At 42.4% G+C, this 21,066-nt stretch overlaps 1 protein-coding gene across 3 annotated transcripts in view; it reads left to right on the top strand.

Annotated features, from left to right (window-relative positions):
* The window catches only part of ARSB (arylsulfatase B), a 205,026-nt gene that overhangs the window by 142,307 nt on the left and 41,653 nt on the right, over positions 1 to 21,066 (top strand). For all 3 annotated transcript variants that reach the window (XM_058440771.1, XM_032156986.2, XM_032156984.2), the window contains one exon: positions 90 to 160. In XM_058440771.1, coding sequence (XP_058296754.1) covers positions 90 to 160 — 71 coding nt within the window. The remainder of the gene's footprint in view (positions 1 to 89; positions 161 to 21,066) is intronic.

Consider the following 21,066-nt stretch of genomic DNA (forward strand, 5'->3'; position numbering starts at 1 on the left):
TTCCTATAAGTACAAGGAAGGGAAGTATTAAAATAACTCATGCCCATTAGAGAGAGGAAATTAACATTCCCTTAAAAATTGTTTTCCAGTGAAGGAAGCCCATCCCCCAGAATTGAGCTGCTGCATAATATCGACCCGAACTTTGTGGACTCTTCACCATGTGAGTACCAGTGCATTGCTACAAGATTAAATCTAATTGGCCCGCCAAGATGGTTTGATTATCTAGTATGTCTCTAGCCTGGCTTTCTCTTTTTTCCTGAGTTGCTATAAAGGTAAACAGTTCTTCAGGACATATCTTCCACTCATCTCAGAGGGCAGTGTGCTGTGAAAGGAACACCAGCTTATGAAACAAGAAAGGTGAATTCTATTCTTGCTCTGCCGCTTACTAGCCTTTAAGCCATTGAACTCTCCCTGCCCCAGCCTTCCCCATTTACAAAAGAAGAACTTATGGCATCTCTGAGGCTCCTTCTCACTGTAGATGTCATGTTGCTGCCCTGTTCTTACCTGAGAGCTCCAGAGTCGCCTTCCAGAAAACTCACAGTCAGATAAGCCACAGTTGGGTTCCAGCGCAGTGTGAGCAACCACATTATCTGATTGGGCTGGTCAGGTACTGCCCAACACCTGCTGGCTGTCACAAGTGTGACACTTTCCTAGCAGTCCTGGAAGTGATTCCGCTTGATTCTGCCTTCTGCCTAAATTAACTTGTAAAGAGTCCTACCATTTCCTTCAGAGCAGGCATGCATGTAGTGCTTCCGGATCACAACGGACTCTAATAGGCCTGTATAAATACCATGCGAGTGGCCCTAATGCCCTCAGCATAGTGAGTTTGGGCATAGAAAGCCTTAGCAATTAGACCCTTTGCACAGCTTTCATCATAATGCTCATCTTGCAAACAGTGCCCTTATATTCCCTTATTCACATGGGGGCTCCCATCCGCTCATTTCTGGACATACTGCTGCCCCCTTAGTTCAGGCTCTCCTTACTTCTTTGTTTTTTCCAGACTGCATTATAGCTCACCACAAAATATTCTTGCTCAGAGATTCCTGCTCAGAGAATTACCCCACAGTCATTCTAAATGTGTCACCAGGCACTCAGGGCCCATTGCCCCGCCAGCCTCACTCCAGGCACTCCTTGTCATGTTCTCACCTCCTAGACACTTGTCATCTCTGTGCAGATCATCGTACTGTCATGAATATGCTTTTCCCTATGCCTGAAACATGTTTTCTCTACCTTTCTACAATCTCTCTCATCCCTTAAAAACCCAACCCCATGTCCCCCTCTGTGAATGCTTTCCAGAGCCCCAGAAGAAGCAGTCACTCCTTCCTGTGTGCATGTGTCTCTGTATAGCATCCCTCACGTGTTCGTGTTTGTGTCTGCATTTCCAAGCTGAGAGCTCCTGGAAGTCAGCATCTCTTGTATTTTTTTATCCTCGTCAGTTAACACAAATACTGGGAGCCTGCAAGGCACTCAGTAATGACTCAGTGGACAATTGGAGAATTGAGATGCAATAAAGACCAAGTGGACACATTAAGACCTGGACAGGAAAGGGCCCTGAGACAGGCGAGAATGGCTGCATCATGGATACATTTCTATTTCTTTTGGAGTAAACGCATGTCAGTGAGAGAGGCAAGGGGAAGGTTTGAGCACTAAGGACTGTAGGAACAGTCCAGATTTGTGCTGTCCAGTATAGTAGCCACAGGCCACATGTGGCTGTTGGGTACTTAAAATGTTGGGTACTTAACTATGGATTGAGATGTGCTGTGAATAGAATATATACATCAGATTTTGAAGACTTAGTACACCTATGTATTATATGCATACAATATTATAGATTTATTATTTGTTGAAAGGATAATACTTTGGATATATTGAATTAAATATATTGTTAGTGTTTTACTTTTCTCCTCTTCCTTTCTTAATGTGGCTAATAGAAAATTTAATTTTAATTAACTTACATAAGTGACTTGCATTATATTTCTATTGGCCTAAAAACCTCTTCTAGAAGGTGCTAGGAAGTAAGTTGATCAGCTGAGCTGATCACAGAGCTGTGACTAGTTACTGTGAGGCTACATCAATCACTCCTAAACTTTTCTCTACCCCTAACGTACACCTAAGAGATACGTTTCAGTCATACCAAAATCTCTAAGGGTGGCTGGAAGAGAATAGTGGGGAGGCAGGACCGGCTTGAAAACTTTCTGAGTAATTTAGTGCACTGCAAAGCCCAGTATAACCTAGGTCTAGGGGATATGTGGAATATGCCACCCACATTATAATGGTTGTAAATGTCTTCACCTGCTACATTCCACCTACAAATGAAAAACCTTAAGACTCCTCACTCACTAAGCTGTATTTTGGTTTGGCATTTGAAGTAGGAGCTTGAGAACTATACTCCTGTGTGATATGGTTGGGATTTGTGTCCCACCCAAATCTCATGTCGAATTGTAATCTCCCCTGCTGGAGGAGGGGCCTGGCGGGAGGTGACTGGATCATAGGCATGGATTCCCCCCTTGCTGTTCTTGTGATAGTGAGTGAGTTCTCAAGAGATCTCGTTGTTTGAAAGTGTGTGGCACCTCCCCCTTCGCTCTCTTCCTCCTGCTCCAGCCATGTAGGACTTGCCTGCCTCCCCTTCACCTTCTGCCATGATTTAAGTTCCTGAGGCCTCCCCAGCCATGCTTCCTGTACAGCCTGTGGAACCCTGAACCAATTAAACCTCTTTTCTTTATATCCAGTCTCAGGTAGTTCTTTATAGCAATGGAAGGATGGATGAATACACTATCACCACAGCACTGTGCGCTGCAGGGTTCCTGGTGCAACTTGCTGTGCTTTCTCCTGTCTTACCTAAAGGGCCCTAGCAAAATAACAGCACAGGCAAAAGGTTTCTCCAGTATAAAAGTTGGTAAGGAAAGTTGCACGGAAATTAGAATAGAAAATTTTCTTAATCTTGCCACCCGTAGACTGTAAGGACATTTACTTCTCTTGAACTCAGTTTCCTACGTATTATGTGGTGGAATTGTAAGACCCAGTACTGCCGCCACAAATTTAGGGATCCTCTTTGGCCTTCTGCTGTTCTTTCTCCCCTCTCTGGAGCCCACCCAGGCCTTCATGTTGGCTTCCCCACCGCTTGGGACTCCTGCTCTGATTCCTGCAGATAACGAAGGACATTGTCAGCTCTTGCAAGGATGTAGAACCACATTCACTGTTGCTTCACACACACACGGCGTTCTCTGCTATCTGTGCCTACAGGTAGCAAGGTGCCACCCACCTCCTCACACATGGCAATCCCATGGGCCTTTTCTGCCCGGCTTTTATATTCACTTCACTCTACTGAGAGAAAGAAGCAGAAAAAAGAAGAGCTATCTTTGGGTGCTTGCTCCTTTTTAGGATGATGATACAAGCCCATTTCCTTTTCTTTGCAATTCATTTATGAGGAAAAATTAAATCCGGCTATAAAGAAACATGTACTTAGGGGACAGCCAAGTCTGGATATCATATTCATAGAGCACAGAGGCTTTTGTGGAGTTAAATCAGAAGCAGCCAATCTCGGGTGTAAACTAAGGGTTAAGAATGGAGTCAGTGTTATCACAGAAGCATTTCTGTGGTTTCTCACTCCAGCTCTTCCCAGATCGTTGGTGCTTACTGTGGGAGAAGAAGGTAGCGTTCCACCTCCACCTTCCCTAAAGCCACTTCGTCAGTTTCCTCACCTGTGGAGTAAAGAAGGAATTAAATGATCTCCAAGGTCCCTCTGGCTTCAGTGTTCTGTGGGTCTCTGTATGAATGGGACCTCAAAGGAGCAAATCTGCTTACTCTGCTTCTCTCCTTATTCTGCCTGCTAGAAGGAGCGTGTCCATTGATAAGCAGTGATGTTGCCAAAGGCATGATCATAAATAGATGAACACAAGAGAAAATGCTAGAAACATTATATGCAGTAGAGGAATTTGAATTATTTTATGAGTTTCTTATTACTACATGCTGGACACCTTTCTGATTTCTGTTCTAAAACATCACCGTATCAATCCACTTTTCTATCTCCTCTTTCCCTTAGTGGGTCATCCTGGGGTTTGTTGACCAATGTCTCCTCTGATTCTGAATCATATGAATAGGCATTACACACTTCCTGGGAGATTTCTGCCTTCTGCCTAGCACCACATGCCCCCAAAAGCTGGCCTCTTGGATTTCAGCAGCTACACCTCCCCCACCCCCTGCCAACACACACCCCATTCCCCTAGTCAAATTATAGGGTGCCCAGAGGCCCATCCTGCTGGTGGAGTCAGGATTTTTTTCATGGTCACATACATATGGTATGTTGTGGCTTGGATACTAACAGTAAAAATACTCAAAGATCGGCACAAAATATTGATACACGTACACATTCACAGAGAAACGTGCACACACACCAGGGGTCACCAAATCTCTCATAGATCAGGAGATTCACCATTCTGCAGTAAAGCATAAAGTCTCAAGGATGCATACATAAATTATACCATTAGGATGACTACAATTTAAAAAATAAAAGAAAGAAAAGGAGAGAGAGTGGAAAAAGGAAGGAAGGAAGGGAGGGAGGAAGGGAGGGAGGGGAAATAAGAATTGTTGAGGATGTAGAGAAATTGGAACCCTTGTTCACTGTTAATGGGAAAGCAAAATAGTGTAGCCTCTGTGGACGATAACATTGTGTGATTACTCAAAATATTAAAGATAGAATTATCATAGGATCCAGCAAGCCCACTTGTGAGTATATACCTAAAAGAATTAAAAGCAGGGGCTTGAACAGGTATTTATACCCTCATGTTTGTAGCAGCATTACTCAGAACAGCCAAAAGGTAGTAGCAACCCAAGTGTCCATCAGTGAATGGATGAATAAACAAAATGTGGCATGCATATATATATACATACATACCATGAAATAGTATCCAGCACTAACAGTGAAAGAAATTCTGATACGTGCTACAACATGGATGAACCTTAAGGACATTATGCTAAGCAAGTCACAAAAGGAAAAACTATATGACTCCACTTAAATGAAGTACCTAAATTGGTCAGATTCATAGGGACAGAAAATAGAATGGCGGTTGCCTGAGGATGTGGGGAGGGGAGAATGGGGCATGATTGTTGAGTGGGTGTAGAGATGGATGGTGAAGATGACAGCACAACAACGTGAATGTATTTAATGCCACTGGACCATACAATTAAAAATGGCTAAGATAGTAAATTTTATGTTGTTTGTATTTTACCACAATTCAAAAATATAAAAAATAAATAAAATGTAACTTTTCCTCCCTTCAAAACTGAAGAGAAACCGCATGAGAATAGGGTCTCTATCTTTTTCATTCACTGCCATATGCACAGTAAGGTCTCCGTAGCACAGAACCTAACATCATAGTAAGTTGTTGGGTTAATATCAGTAAATATCTGCTAATGAATCATAAACAGATCAACCTGTCAAAGTCATTGTTTTATTGTCTTACAGCCTTTCCTGAGCCTAAAAGTACCTCCAGATGGCCACTTATACTCCTTTTAAACCCCAAACCTACCTTTTGTGCCTAAGTAAAAATAACTTAGAAGCTACAAGTCACTTATTAAGTTGTAATTGACATTATATACAGGTGTTTGAAACTATTCATTCAGCTTCTAAGTGCCCACCCTCATCGCTCCCTGCATTGAAAAGATTGGCCAGAAAAGATGATGTGGGATTTCCCTGCCCATCTTCATCCCTTTCCCCGGACCTCCTCAATAGACAGATAGAGATTTATAAAGCCTTTGCCTCTGGCCTGGCTCGGCCTGAATTCCCTCTGAGTCCGGGGCTCTGCCTCTTCTTGCCGTTCTGAGTTCGGTTCTGCTCCTGTTTTCTGGGATGTTCCCTCTGATTGTTTCATCATTCACTGGTTATCTCAGTGCCCCAACCCTGGCTCTGCTTTTATCCCCTTCCTCCCTCCCCTGCCTCCCAGCTTCATGACCAGTGTCAGAGTGTGGGATGTAATTGCTTTCCTGTGTGCTTTGAGGAGACTTTTTATTCATTTTTGAAGGCTTTGTTCTGAAGTAACCTTGGAAGTGCTTTGGTCTCTGTTCAGATAATACCCTTCTCTTTTCCTTTGTTCCCTTCTGAGAAAACTCCTAAGAATTATTTATTCCTCCATGTCTTTAAAATACTTCTTTCTAGTAGGCTGATCTGTCTTTGTCTAGCAGCACAGGATGGTCAGTGTAAGAGACCCGTGAGAGAGCCTGGGGAGTAGCACCATTGAAGCTGATTAGTGGGAAAGCCTGGAAACCTCTAAAGTGGTGGGAAACAGCCATAATCCCAGGGTAGGCACGAGGTCCTGCAGGTCTGAATTCAGCTCTACGTGGTTCTAAGGAGAGCTCCAGCCCCAAATTCCACACTCCCCCAAGGCCCCAGCAAGCATGGCTCAGACCACAAGGAGAACCGCTTCAAAGGCATTATTTTGCCTGAGGAAAAACATATACACCTATCCTGCAGGTGCCGGGCTTGATCTTGGCTGTTCTGCAGTAGTGATCCTGCCCCATCTGAGACCACGACTCACTTTGGAAGTCAGACGTGGCATTCTATGATGGCTGGAACACACACATCCAATCATGTAACATAGGTGTATGTATATATTTTAAACGTACGCACACAGAGGAGACACACAGATTCTGCTGGTAGAAGTTTGATTATAGATGAAGAGCAGTGACAGATGTTAGCATTTTCCACCCCACCAAAGGCCAGCTCTTCAAAGTGATTCCACACAGCTTTGTTACTATTTCATTTAAAGGCCCTCTTCTCTTTAAAGTTTCTAATGAGATGTTATTTCTGTTCATGATTATAGGGTGAAAGAACAGCCTTCTTCCCACCCTCTCCTCTCTCACACACACATTTTCTGTGGTGCAATTGCCAAATCCATGCTTGAGATCCAAGAGTCGTCCAGGTTGGAATGCTTGGAGCTGCTCCCTGTTTCCTCCTCAGAGCGACATTCAAAGCCATTTCCCAGTATTATGTTGCCATTTCCAAGATTGTTTATTCAGTAAATAAATAAATGATGATGGCCTGGGATGCATGAGGTACTGTTATAAATACTCGAGATCAGTTAGGCTAAAGCCAAACCTAAAGGTCTGGCTAAAACCCAGTCTGGAAGAGTCTGGAAGAGGGCATGGACACAGCCTCTCCCCACCCTGCTGGAAGGCTGTGGGTGGTTCCCAGCTGTCTACCAGCAAGCCCTCCTACAACGCCCACCACTCAGCACCATTGCAATGCCCTCCTTCAGTCCTATTTATCTCCCTTGTTGCCCTGCCCCTTCTGTAGAGCTCAGTGCACATTCCTACTCCTCCATGAAGCCCTCTCTGATTCTTTTGAACTTGAGTCCCTTGAGTTTCTCTGGAGCTTCCCAGGACAGTGAGCTCTTGCTGCCTGATAGTGTAGTATTTATATACATGTGTTTTCCCCATCCAGAGCTATAAGGAGAGCAAGACTTCATTTGTATAGTTCTCTCAGTGTCTTATGTATAAGAGATTAATACATATTGAAAGAATGCATGCTAATAAATGAATAATTTATCATTAGCTGATTTCATTAGAATCAATCTAACGAGAACAATAGTAATTTCATACATCCTTTTCAAGGCATTTTTATTTCTTTTTGGGTATATTAGAGAACTAGTGACACAGAGGCATCTTTCTTTCAGCCTGAAATTAGATATTAAGCAGAATCAAGAGTTAGGGGGAATGCATGGGGCTCACCCTGCTACAGATTGCTCAACATGGCACAGAATGCCAGAGGCTAAGGGCCCTTTGGCAGTTTGTGCACTCTTTATAATCCAGGTGAAGAAACTGAGGCACCAGGTCATGCATGCTGTTAAATACCAGAGCTGGAACTCAGGGCTGTTCAGACCCGGCATGTACATCATGTCCTACTGATTTCGCAGGTCTCATCACTTTGTGTCCTACACTTGTCTTGTGAGAGAAGGGCACCCAGATCTGAGTTACGATCATCTCACCTCTATCATAGCATGTTGATAGGACATGATTCATTTAAAGGAGGCTGGAAAAATGGGTCGAGTAGTGACATTAGCCTTGCTAGATTCACATGTAATCTGACTCTGCAGATGATGGTAGCTTCTGCTTGCAGAGCTAGTCATGGAAGCCTTGCCAGTGCCTTGTATTCACTCCACTGGAGGGTGCTGGGGGGATGAGGGAGCTGCGTGTGGGGTGGGCAGTGTCACCTAGTAAAACAGGTAAGAGTTTGGGGGTGCCAGAAAGCCCTGGGTTTTATTCAATACCAGCTCTGACCTATTTCTTGTGAGCTTGTGGGTAAGTTCTTCCAGCCATCTGTTTCATCACCTATAAGTTGGGAACGATTATAACAATATCTCCTGTAAATATGTCCAAACAACAGTGAACAATAATTACATTCTGGCTGCTAGGATTGGGGCAGGGTGGGAAAGTTGCACTTTGCACTTTATGTATTTCTCCAGTTTTAATTTTAAATTATGAGCACATATGACTTCCTTAATCAGGAATAAAGCCATAAAGCTTTATTTGTGAAAACCACTTCCAAGGAGGGTTCCGGCAAGCCTGGAATATCTGAAATCTGCTGGGTTCTTATAGAGTGGGAGGTGCTGCTTCCGTGCCTGCTTGTACTAGGTCAGAGCAGTTAGAATTTTGTGTCGTCTCTAGCTGCCAATATTTGTCTTTAGCAGCTCGTCAAATTTTCCTTGGTGTGGGTTGCTACATGCCCTCAATCACAGAGCCAAAACACAGATAGCTTTCTCCTTTTTAATTTTCAAAGGCTTGTAGTCTGCCCCTCCGCTTTGGGGAGCACTAAAGTCTGTTTGGATATGTGGCCTTTTTGATGCCAAAGGCGGTCCCACAAGCCTTGTATCCCCTCCACCCCACTTCACACAGCACATCTCAAGGAGCACACATGAAACCTTCACTGTTAACACTTGGTGCTGGCATCCTGGCTTTCATCCCGAGAAAATACATAAACCAAACCAAATCCATAGCACTTTAAAAACACTAATTAACTCTCACCACTGGCCTAGGCTATGCACAAATGGCAAATCCCACTGCCCCAATTTTATGTTTGGAGAAATCAGGGCAAGCAACGTTTTCAGGGCTTCTCTGAGCCAGATCACAGAAGCTGACCTGAAGGGCTTGGCCTGGCCGTGCATCTGGAGTTAGGCCATTTGACCAAGGGCCAGCTGCCTCACCAGATCCCTTCTCTACAGCACCACGTGGTTAGTGGCCCATAACTCCATTTGCACATCAGCTTTTGTTTTTTTTCCCCAGGGTTACTTTGATGCCAAACTGTCTCATTTCCAACTGGCCATTTATTTATTTGCTTACTTTTCTTTAATTCTGGTAGAGCCTAGAAATTTTAGCCATAGCTTCCAAGTGTAGCCTGTTAATTATAGTTGATTAAAGGTTCTATGCTGATTTTGAATTTCAACACAAAAGCAGACTAACTTCCAAACAGTCCCTCTCAGGTCCAGTGGCCCTGCCCCTTCCATCTTCCACCCTGGAGCCTCCCCAGGTCTGTCAAAGATTTGGGGGTGTCCAGACTCCTTTTTTCCTCTCCCAATCTGGATCAGTCATTCTCCTACCTCAGTTCCCCAGTCTTACCATCTATAAAGTTAAATATATCCACCTTTCTTGAAAGAGTCTACCATAAAATTCTGTAAAAACATAAAACCTCATAAAATTTAAGGGAATATATCCAATGGAATTAAACTTTACAAAGTAAATCTACTTTGTAAATATTTATTGACCTTGTCAGAATTTTTAGGTGTTTTAGGGTGCTTGTGTATAAGGCTGAAATAAAACTTTTGAAAACATTTCTGGGAAGTTGTTGAAAACAGACTAAACGGCCTGTTTAGTAACCCATAATGTAAGATGTTAGTAATCAGGCATTTATAGACTGAAGTCTGTTACCTCTGGCAGCAAATACCTAGGGAATGAGTATATGGCCCCTGCTTCAAAAGAGTCTTTTGAATCAGAGAAAAACATATGCCCAGGAAAGGATATTAACACAGTTATAAAATAAAGTAGAACAAATGATAAGTGATATAATATAAGCAGTAAGGACAATGAAGAAGTGACAGCATTTGGGAGTGATTAGGAAAGTTGTTCTCAAAAAGGATATCTTTAAATTTGTCCATTACTTCAACAACTTTGGTTTTATCTTTCTTGATTTTAATGTGAATGAAGGAAAAGAATATCAGTTTTCTATCACTGATCAAACAAATTACGGTAAACTCAATGGCTTAAAACAACCAATACTTAACCATCACTCTATTTTCATATTTTTTGGATATTTTCAGTTCTGTAGGTCAGAAGTCTGACAAGGGTATCACTGGACTAAATCCAGGGTACCGATTGGCAGGGCTGCAGTCCCTTCCAAAGGCTGAGGGGAGAACCTATTTCCTTGCCTTTTCCTGCTTCTAGAGGCTGCCTACATTCCTTGGCCCATGGCCTCCTTCCTCCATCTTCAAAGCCAGCAATGGAAGGTTGGGTCCTTTTCTAGCACATTCTTTGAACCTGGCTTCCATCATCTCATCTTCTCTGACCTGTTCTGCCTCCTTCTTCAACTTTTCTGGACTCTTGTGGTAACACTGGGCCCACCTGGACAAATAATCTAGAACCACCTCCCTATTTGAAAGTCAGCTGATTAGCAATCTTAATTCCATCTGCAGCCTGAATGCCCCTTTGCCGTGTGACCTAACATATTCACAGGTCCTGGGGATTGGGATGTGGACATCTTTAGGGTGCCATTATTCTGCTACCACAAATACCTGCTCTGTTGCCCTAGACTTTATGAAAAATACAACAAGTCGCTTATAACCTAGTTGGAGAGAACAAGAACATACAACAAGTTAAAAGAAAATCAGATAACAGTTGAAAGCTATGGTGGTAGACACGTTACAAGTTGTACTTAATTGTCAGATCATTTCCACAGAGTCTGATAGTTGCTATGACAGTGAAGGAGGGCTAAACCACTCAGGCCCTCTTTCACCTCCGCTGAACCTCAAAAAGTTCCTAGGTGGAAAAGACCATCACAGGAAATAGAAAAGGCTATGAGCAAAAGGTGTGTGAGCCTATTTGGGGGACAAAGGGGAGGCGTGAAAGAAGAGATGGGAAAGCTAAACAAGGACAATATGTCACACTAAGGAGATGGAATTTCATCCTGTATGCAACAGGGAAGCTCCTTTTGTACAAATAATAGATGGGGTGGTGCAAGAAATTTTTTAAAATACAGAAAAGCTCAAAATTTTTAAAAATACAGAAAAAAAAATCACCCTAAACCTATTATTCTGCTACCCAGAAATAAGCATTTTTAGTATTTTCGTGGGCTTTTTCTATTTCTATTTAGGGAGAGCTTTCAACATTTCACCGTTCAGTATGATATTGGTTGCAGATTTTTTTAATACTCTTTATCAGTGTAAGAAAACTCCCTCCTATTCTTAGTTTGTAGAATTTTTAAAACAGCTATTGCTGTTGTCCCCAGGAAAGTCCCTTTGTGTCTGCACTATTTTAATCCCAGAATAAAGAAAAATCTGCTAATTCCACAGGTGGTTATATAGATGTTGGGGTTTCAGCACTTCCTGTTTGACCGGAAACTCTCAGTGAAGTAAAAAAAAAAAACAACTTCAGAAATTGTGGGAGTTTATTTGTAGAGACTCTTGTTTTCCAGTTAGGACTGTGGGTCCCAGAATTCTTTGGAATGACAGCCCTAGTCAAAGTCTAGCCATTTCTCTCCCAATTATCCAAACAAAGGCTGGTTTAGGCACTGCCTGAAAGGATTTGATAGATGTAATCCAAGTCCCAAATCCTTAAGTGCCTCAACCAAGAGGAAGTCCTAGGTGGGCCTGATTCAGTCATATGGGTAAAATATAAATTTTCCTTTGTAGGCTGGCTTTTACTAAAAATGATATAGCTGGATTGTCCTTGGAATCCATCTCAGCAAAGTGTTAGAATAATCTCAAGTATAAAGGTAGGAGGGGCTGGGCACAGTGGCTCATGCTTGTAATCCCAGCACTTTGGGAGGCCAAGGTGGGTGGATTGCATGAGGCCAGGAGCTCAAGATCAGCCTGGCCAACATGGCAAAACCCCGTCTTTACTAAAAAATACAAAAAAGTAGCCAGGCATGGTGGCACACACCTGTAGTCCCAGCTACTAGGGAGGCTAAGGTGGGAGGATCGCTTGAACCGGGGAGGCAGAGGGCAGAGGTTGCAGTGAGCTGAGAGTGCACCACTGCACTCCAGCCTGGGCGACAGAGCAAGACTCTGTCTCAAAAAAAAGGCAGGAGGAGTAGTTTATATAAGATATTTATAACCAGGTTAGTGGTCTAATAGCCTATGGATGAGAAGTGACTGGTACAGTGGGCCATCCTAGAAAGAGAAAATCATGTCTAGGTGGGCTCTATTTGATGAAGCCGTTGATCTGGGGCCAGGCTTACAGTCTCTTGTCACTATCTGGACTCTGTTCTAGGTATGCAGCTGGCTGTGCCCCTATTAGGATGAACCCCCTGTAGGTGCCCTTTCCCTCTGATATGCCAGGGATGCTCTGGGGCTTCCTGTCGTAGGTGATTCCTAATGCTCCTGATCCATGGCAGCCACAGAGGTTCCCCCTTGGAGGCTTCCATTCTGCCCTGTAACCTGCCCTTATTTTCAAATTTGGAATGTTTGTAGAAGTCTGTTAGTGTCTCTCTCACTTATTTTGGGGGCATCATACTGTTTTCCCAGCAAAAGAGCTTGCAGTCAGCTTTAGCTTCTTCCTTTAATATGTGAGGGGTAACACCTGTGCTATTTGTTTTCTTTCCTAAATGCCTTCACAGAAGCAGTTTTGAACTAGAGAATATACACGATTAAGTAAAAGGAGTTGAGAGAAATCACATGGAGAGCAATAAAGAAAAGAAACTAACCATTGTTGACAGTGCACTGTGTTCTAGGCACTATGTAGCTACCCCCTGCCCCCAGTACCTGCCTTTCTTTAGAGCACATATCATCATCTGGCACAATTATTTTTTAAATATTTATTTATCATCCTCCTCTCTCCATTAAAATACAAGTTCCATGAGGGCAGACAATTTAGTCTTTTGCGTTCTTTTCTATACCCAAACATCTAGAACAGTAGCACAATAAGTAGTTGTTGAATAAATGTCTTAAAGAAAAAAATGAAAAAAGGGGCCAGGTGCGGTGGCTCACGCCTGTAATCCCAGCACTTTGGGAGGCTGAGGCAAGCAGATCACAAGGTCAGGAGTTCAAGACCAGCCTGACCAAAATGGTGAAACCCCCCGTCTCTACTGAAAATACAAAAAGTAGTCGGGCATGGTGGCGCACGCCTGTAGTCCCACCTACTTGGGAGGCTAAGGCAGGAGAATCGCTTGAACCCAGGAGGCAGAGGTTGCAGTGAGCCAAGATCGTGCCACTGCACTCTAGCCTGGGCAACAGAGCGAGACTCCATCAAAAAAAAGAAAAAGAAAAAGGAAAGACATCAGGTTAACTTTTTTAACCTTTAAAAAAGATCTATGGGAAAGATTGGATAGATGTCAGAGGTACTTGATTGTAATAACTAACGCTCGTTTGAAAAGTGAGACATAAGAAAACTTAGATTTGGCTTAATTGACGGCAAGTTTAAGAGACTGAGGTTTACTTGAAACTGACATTAGTATAAATTTAAAATGACTTAGACAGGAAGTCATGGGTATTTGAACTATTTATATTCATTTCAGATCCTTTCTTTTACATCATTTTATAAAAACTCCTTCCAAAAAATAGTTCAGTGCTTATAGCTGACTTTTAGCTTCTTTCTCAGAAAAGAAAAAAATAATAAAAGAGGAACGAGAAAGTCAGCTTAAGTACTACCTTCCCTTATCTTTTGACTGAGATATAAGAATTATTTGTGACATAAATATATTTTATTTAAAGAAAGTTGAGGATTGGATCTGGGTTATTTTTTGGACAAGTTAGAATATAGTACTTGATTTCTAATTGTTAACAATTAATGTTTTAAAAAACAAATGTTAGAGACCGAAAAGGAATCTAAACCTTTCCCTTTCTCGAATTGTAAGCATATTTTCAAATGTATGTGGGATTTTTTTCTTAGTCTTTCCACAAATTATAAACAGCAGCATTTACCCTGCACTGAGCTGAAATGAATAAACATTTTTTAAATGAAAATAATGACAGTGAAAACCAATTTAGAAAAGAAAGGAAAAAGATGCACATAAATCACAGACACTTGGAAGAGCATGTAAGCGAAGCTAAGAACTACATTTTTCATATTTTACATTTTCCCTTTAAAATCGCTTTCCAAATTGTTGATGGTTTGGCAGCTCCAAGGATGACATCAACTCTTCCATTGTGCAGTATCTGTTGCTTTTAGATAACTTGGTGGCACTTTATCAGATTTTGGTGATTAAGCTGAATTAAAAACCAACTGGATTTGAGTTTAAATTCTCCTAACTGCTAAACCAAACACATTCCTGACCCTAGGCCTACTTCTGAAAACTTATATTGCCCATTGGCTGTTTTACTTCTAGAAACAAAAGTAAGCGAGAGAAAAATGCACTCCTTAGAGATACTAACCACATCTGTCAAAATGCAGTATATTACCAGTGCAGCTGTTAAAATGCTTTTAAACCAGCCATCTTCTTTTCCACCTATCTTAACCTGACTGAAAACCAAGAGGACAATAATCTTGGCATTGTTCTCCTACTTCAGAAAATCACAGATAGTTATGAGCTACTGTCTCTCTCAGCAGTTGGGGGCAGATTCTGATGATTAGTAAAGTCATGATGAAAAGATAATACCAGAAATTAGGCTATTAATGGGGAAGAAAACAGCAGGCTGTGAACAGGTCTAATAACTTTCCTGCATGTCCTAGGAACTCACCTGGGAATACTAGGTGAAAACATTGGCATTCCACACATCTGGTCTACTACCCTACACTTAAAGCAGTGCCTTTCATACCTGAATGTGCACATGAATCACCTGATTCAGTCGGGCTGGGGTGGGGCCCAAATTCAGCGTTTCTAACAGACTCCTGAGTGGTGCTAATACTGCTGGGTCTCTGACTACAATTTGAATATTAAGCCCCTAGTCTAGAGGACTTTCACCCAATTTGAAGCTCAATCTTTAGAATTTAAAATATTTGTATGAGTATTTAAGACTAAATATTTTTTCTAAGATATCTAATTAAAGACAGGGATGTAAGACCTTGAATTTCGAACAGTTTTATAAATTGTATTAGTCTGTTTGCGTTGCTATAAAGGAATATCTGAGACTGGGTAATTTAAAAGAGGTTTATTTCGCTCATGATTCTGCAGGCTGTGCAAGCATGGCACCAGCATCTGCTCAGCTTATGATGAGGCCTCAGACAGAAGGCAAAGGGAGAGCAGGTATGCACATGGCAAGAGTGGCAGCAAGAGAGATGCCAGGCTCTTTTAAAGAACAGCTCTTTAAAACATGAACAGAACAAGACTCAAGGAGGACATCAAGCTATTTATGAGAGATCTGCCCCCATGGCCCAAACACTTCCCACTGTGCCCCCTCCCCCCCACACTGGGGATCACATTTCAACATGAGATTTGGAGGAAACAGATATCCAAATTATATCATAAGTATTTATAATCTCTTCCCCCAAATTTCTATTTAAGCTAGTTGTATAGCAATTTACATTATCTTTCAGATTATCCAAATGCCAAAATGTTTTCTGATCCTAAAGTAACATGGATGCATTTGCTGAAAAAAAGTTCAAGATATATTCAAGCCAGCAAGACATGAAGATTTTAGAGATCATCTCAGAAGCTTGGTCTCTTTTCCTTTTGTTCCTGGTTTTCTCCTTATGTGAACATTCAGAAAGAAAACCCAAGCTTCTAAAAAATGGCAAGGATCTGAGTATCTACCACCCTAGAGAAGGTCCCTGGAAATCAAGAATCAGGTAGCAGACTTCTTCTCCTATGAACATTCTTAGGGAAACCCACTTAGGCTATGGGTTCTGACTTCTTTCAAGTACTTCCTCTGATCTTGTGGAAGTACTATGGATGGGTATAGGCAAACCCCAAAAAGTCCCCAGAAAGAGTTTTAGTAGAGAAACTAGGTGATTAAGAGTGCCACTACTGTGTGCAAAAGAGGAAAATTCCCCATGCTCATGCCTCTTAAATGGCTGAGAGATTTCTGTGGCCTGGTATTACACACCATGCATTTGTTTGGGTAGTCAAAGTAGTCACTGGGACACGCATTGGTCAGTTACTCTGTCTCCAAGGGACACTGAGCATCTTGCCCAGTGTCATCATGACGTGAGCTTGGCCTGCCTCCTGGACTCAGTGAGCCTGTTTTCTCACCTCTCAAAAATAAAAGCATAAACACGCCTATAATTTCAGAGCATATGAAAAATGGATCTAATCATCACATTCATAGAGACAATGGTAGAATTTATTAATGTTCCTATGGTTTTCCCTTAAAGAGTTTTGAGATTAGAAACAAAACATTATATGCAATATTTGAAAGGAAAAACCACAAAATAATAAAATTTTGTATTCAGTATCTCAGTTGTGTAAAAATAATATAGACATTAAAACAGGATTAGAGGCCAGGCGTGTTGGCTCACGCCTGTAATCCCAGCACTTTGGGAGGCCGAGGCGGGCAGATCATGAGGTCAAGAGATCAAGACCATCCTGGCCAACATGGTGAAACCCTGCCTCTACTAAAAATACAAGAATTAGCTGGGCATGGTGGCGCACACCTGTAGTCCCACCTACTCAGGAGGCTGAGGCAGGAGAATGGTGTGAACCCGGGAGGCAGAGCTTGCAGTGAGCCGAGATTGCGCCACTGCACTCCAGCCTGGACGACAGAGCGAGACTCCGTCTCAAAAAAATAAAAAACAAAAAACAAACAAACGAAAAAACAGGATTAGAAAGCGTATACCAAAATGTTATAATGGTCAGTTAGCTTTAGAGGGTGAGATTATGGATAATTTTTAGTATCGTTTTCATTCAATTCAGTATACCTATTACTTTTGCAACTAAATTTTTGAAAAAGAACAAAGAAAAAAGGCAACAAAGCAACATTGATCAGGCTGAAGGTCTCCTGGGCCTAAACCTCCCATCACCAAGAGTGTCAAAATCTCTGTTCAGGGACTTGGGTCTGTAGTTAATTGTTGGATGTTTATATGTGGTGTAAATCTGTGTACTGCCTTGATGACAGTAACAAACTAGAGTGTCTTGATAAAGACCAAAGTCATCAATTTTCCAAAATCTGTAGTTGATTAATTCTCCAAAGGTCCAGGTCAATGTTATTCCTCAAACTTTATTATTTTAACATAGAAGCCCAAAGTTTCCAAGTCTGTCAGAAAATTCATTATCACTGTAAAACAGCAAAAGGTCACAAAATGTCTCTTTCTACAATAAAATAGCATATAAGAAAAAATCTCTTTTTCTCAACAATTCATTACCCTGGCAGAAACCAAAAAAACCTTTGACATTTCAGGTCTTTTTGCTTCAGGGGAAATAAATGTTCCATAGATCATGGAGAAAAATGACAAACAAATTAATGAAAAACAAATATACTCCTGCAGTATCCCCAGCCATGCCAGACCAAACAAGTCAGAGTCAGCTTTTATTCTTGGGTCTTTCCAACTCTGAAGAGTGACAGTTTCCATAATGGCATCAGCACTTTAGTTAGAGAAAGCTGTACACACGCCAAAGAAACACAAATTAAAGAAACATGTGGTAGAAAAACAGAAAGAGGAATTCTGTTATTTCATGCATATTTAACTCTAGTGGGAAAGTCATTGCTGGCAACGCATTATTGAAATCTTGAGCTAATAAGTAGAAGCATTCTAGAAGATATGCACCCCCTCCTCATAGTGCTTTATACAAAATTGTAACTTGACTGAATTTAGCAGTGCTCAATTTTCCCACATTCTAAAAATTCCTTCCTTGAATTCTGCCTCACTGTCACCACTAAACCTTGTCAGAAGTAGTTTGCATGCGCTTTCTCCGTATCTTCAATTTCCATTCATTTACTAATTTTAATACCAAATACACTTCCATTTTCATTATTTGTTTAAACACAGCCATACAAATAAAACCAAAATTGGCCCAGTGCAGTGGCTCACACCTGTAATCCCAGCACTTTGGGAGGCTGAGGTGGGTGGATGATCTGAGGTCAGGAGTTCGAGACCAGCCTGGCTGACATGGTGAAACTCTATCTCTACTAAAATTACAAAAAAATTAGCCAGGCTTGGTGGTGGGCGCCTGTAATCCCAGCTACTCAGGAGGCTGAGGCAGGAGAATCGCTTGAACCTGGGAGGCGGAGGTTGCAGTGAGCTGAGATCATGCTATTGCACTCTAGCTGGGGCAACAAGAGCAAAACTCTGTCTCAAATAAATAAATAAATAAATAAATAAATAAATAAACAAACAAAATTCACTATGACCCTTATTCCCTGTCCCCCTCCACAGAGGTGACCACTGCTAACAGTTTGGACTTTATAGACCACTTTAGATGTGCTTATATATACAATATGGATTTATGGAGCTGTGGTATGTACAATACTTTTTTTTTTTTTACATAGATAGTATCATATAAAATGCTGTGGGGTTTTTTTTTTTGCCGCATACTTTTTTCTCTCAATGATCTGTCTTGGAGATCTTTCCAGATCAGTAAGTATAAATCAGCGGTTTTCAACCAGGGGCTAGTGAACCCCCCAGGGGAGATTTGGCAATTTTTGCAGACATTTTTGGTGGTCACAACCTGAGTGGGGAATGCTATTGGCATCTAGTAGGTAGAAGTCAGGGATGTACTAAACATCCCACAATGCACAGAACAGCCCTATGACAAAGAGTTTTCCACCTGAAATGTCAATAATGCTAAGGCTGAGAAACCCTGATAAAGGTCTACTTTATTCTTTTAACTGCTGCGTGGTATTCTGTAGTTTATTTAGCCAGTCATGTAGCAGTGTATATTTAGATGATTTTTTTTTTCTTTTTTGAGATGGAGTCTTGCTCTGTTGCCCAGGCTGGAGTGCAGTGGTGCAATTTCGACTCACTGCAACCTCCACCTCCTGGGTTCCAGCGATTCTCCTGCCTCAGCCTCCCGAGTAGCTGGGATTATAGGCGTCCACCACCACACCCAGCTAATTTCTGTATTTTTAGTAGAGACTTTTAAAAACATGTTTATTTGTAGATATCAGTGAATGTTTCTTCCATTTACTTTTGACCCAACTGCAATCAACCTTCTTTCCTAAATATCCCTAAATCCACTGCTACTGCTATAACAAAATACCACAGACTGGGTAATTTATAAATAATGAAACTTTATTTCTCACAGTTCTGGAGGCTGGGAAGTCTAAGACTGAGGTGCTAGCAGATTTGGTGTCTGGTGAGGGCCCCTTTCTGCTTCCAAGATGGCGCCTTGTGGCTGCATCTTCCAGAGGAGAGAAACACTGAGTCCTCATGTGGCAGAAGGGACAAAAGGGGAAAAGGGAAGAACTCTCTTCCTCAGGTTCTTTGATAAAGGCACTAATCCTATCCATGAGGGTGGAGCCCCCAGGGCCTAATCACTTCCCAATGGCCCTACCTCTTAATGCCATCGCCTTGGGGGTTCCAACATAAGAATTTTGGAGGGAGAAACCATAGCAGCCCCCTGCAGGTGACCAGTGGGTTTTCTGAATCCCTTGGCTCCTTTTCAGCATGAGCCGACTTGGCCCTTCTGTGCCATTTGCCAGTGCTTGTCATCTTGAAGCACTTGGCCTCCCAGGCCCCTTGGCTCTGCCTTTTTCCTCTATACTTCTGTGGCCCCCTTCAGTCTCTGTGGCTCTGCCATCTCCTGAGCTCTTGCTGTCACAGTGCTAGGCATTAGGGATATGAAGACTAACTGTGGAAGGTCCCAGCCCTGGAGACCCTCCAGTCTAGAAGACAAGCACATACACAAATCTCCCAAAGGGAAGCATCACCTAGTCAGGGCACATTTGAAGTGTGCTGAGTGATTGAATAAATAACTAAATATAGTAGATTTTAGAGGACAGTGGGAAATGTTTTTCCTTCATGATTCAGAATTTACTGCATATTTTATCTTCATGACACCTTTTCTCACAACATGCATTTTTAAAAATATAAGTCACCAAAAAGACTTTCCTCACATTTTCCCACCCACAGTCTTTTTGTCTGCCTTGAAACAGCAACTGCATTGTTTCACGTACAGGGAATGCACTTGGTCTTTGCCAAGGCAGAGAACAGATCAAATTTGAGAAGCAGCCGTGCTTGCTGCTGGCTGAGGGATGGGAAGTGAGGTTGGCCCTCAGAGCTTCCTTCCCCTGCCCCTTCTTTCAACCTCCTCAGGGTGGTAGGACCATCACCTCCTGGCAGCCCCTTCCTTAGTCCTGTGGGGAGATTTCAGAAGCAGACTGAGCGGCAACTGCCGCCTGGCCCTCTTCTCCCTGGATCAAGGGGTCTTAAGCACCTACCTGAAACCTAACAGCAAAGGAAATCTCCACTATAAATCTAACTCCATGCAGAAATTAAACTCCTTCAACGGGTATTCAGTGCTCACTGTGCAGGCCCCAGGGAAGTGTAAACATCAATGGGGCATGGCCTCTGCCCCTAAGGAGCCAGAGAGGGCCAGGGCAAGGGTGGGAGGGGGCATCTATAAACAACTACTTACAATGCAAAACAGAATAAAGTTAATCCTAAAAAGAGGATTGAGCAAGGTTGCTTAAGGAGAAAGGGAGGATTTGTTATGATAGGAGATCAAGCAAGGCACTTGAAAAGCATGTCGCTTCTCTCTTAAAAATAAGAGCTTTGGCCGGGCGTGGTGGCTCACACCTGTAATCCCAGCACTTTGGGAGGCCGAGGCGGGCGGTTCACGAGGTCAGGAGATTGAGACCATCCTGGCTAACACGGTGAAACCCCGTCTCTACTAAAAATACAAGAATAAATTAGCCGGGTGAGGTGGCAGACGCCTGTAGTCCCAGCTACTTGGGAGGCTGAGGTAGGAGAATGGCGTGAACCCGGGAGGCAGAGCTTGCAGTGAGCCGAGATCACGCCACTGCACTCCAGCCTGGGCGACAGAGTGAGACT

Source organism: Hylobates moloch, unplaced genomic scaffold (genome assembly GCF_009828535.3).
Source record: "Hylobates moloch isolate HMO894 unplaced genomic scaffold, HMol_V3 SCAFFOLD_6, whole genome shotgun sequence".
Taxonomy (NCBI): domain Eukaryota; kingdom Metazoa; phylum Chordata; class Mammalia; order Primates; family Hylobatidae; genus Hylobates; species Hylobates moloch.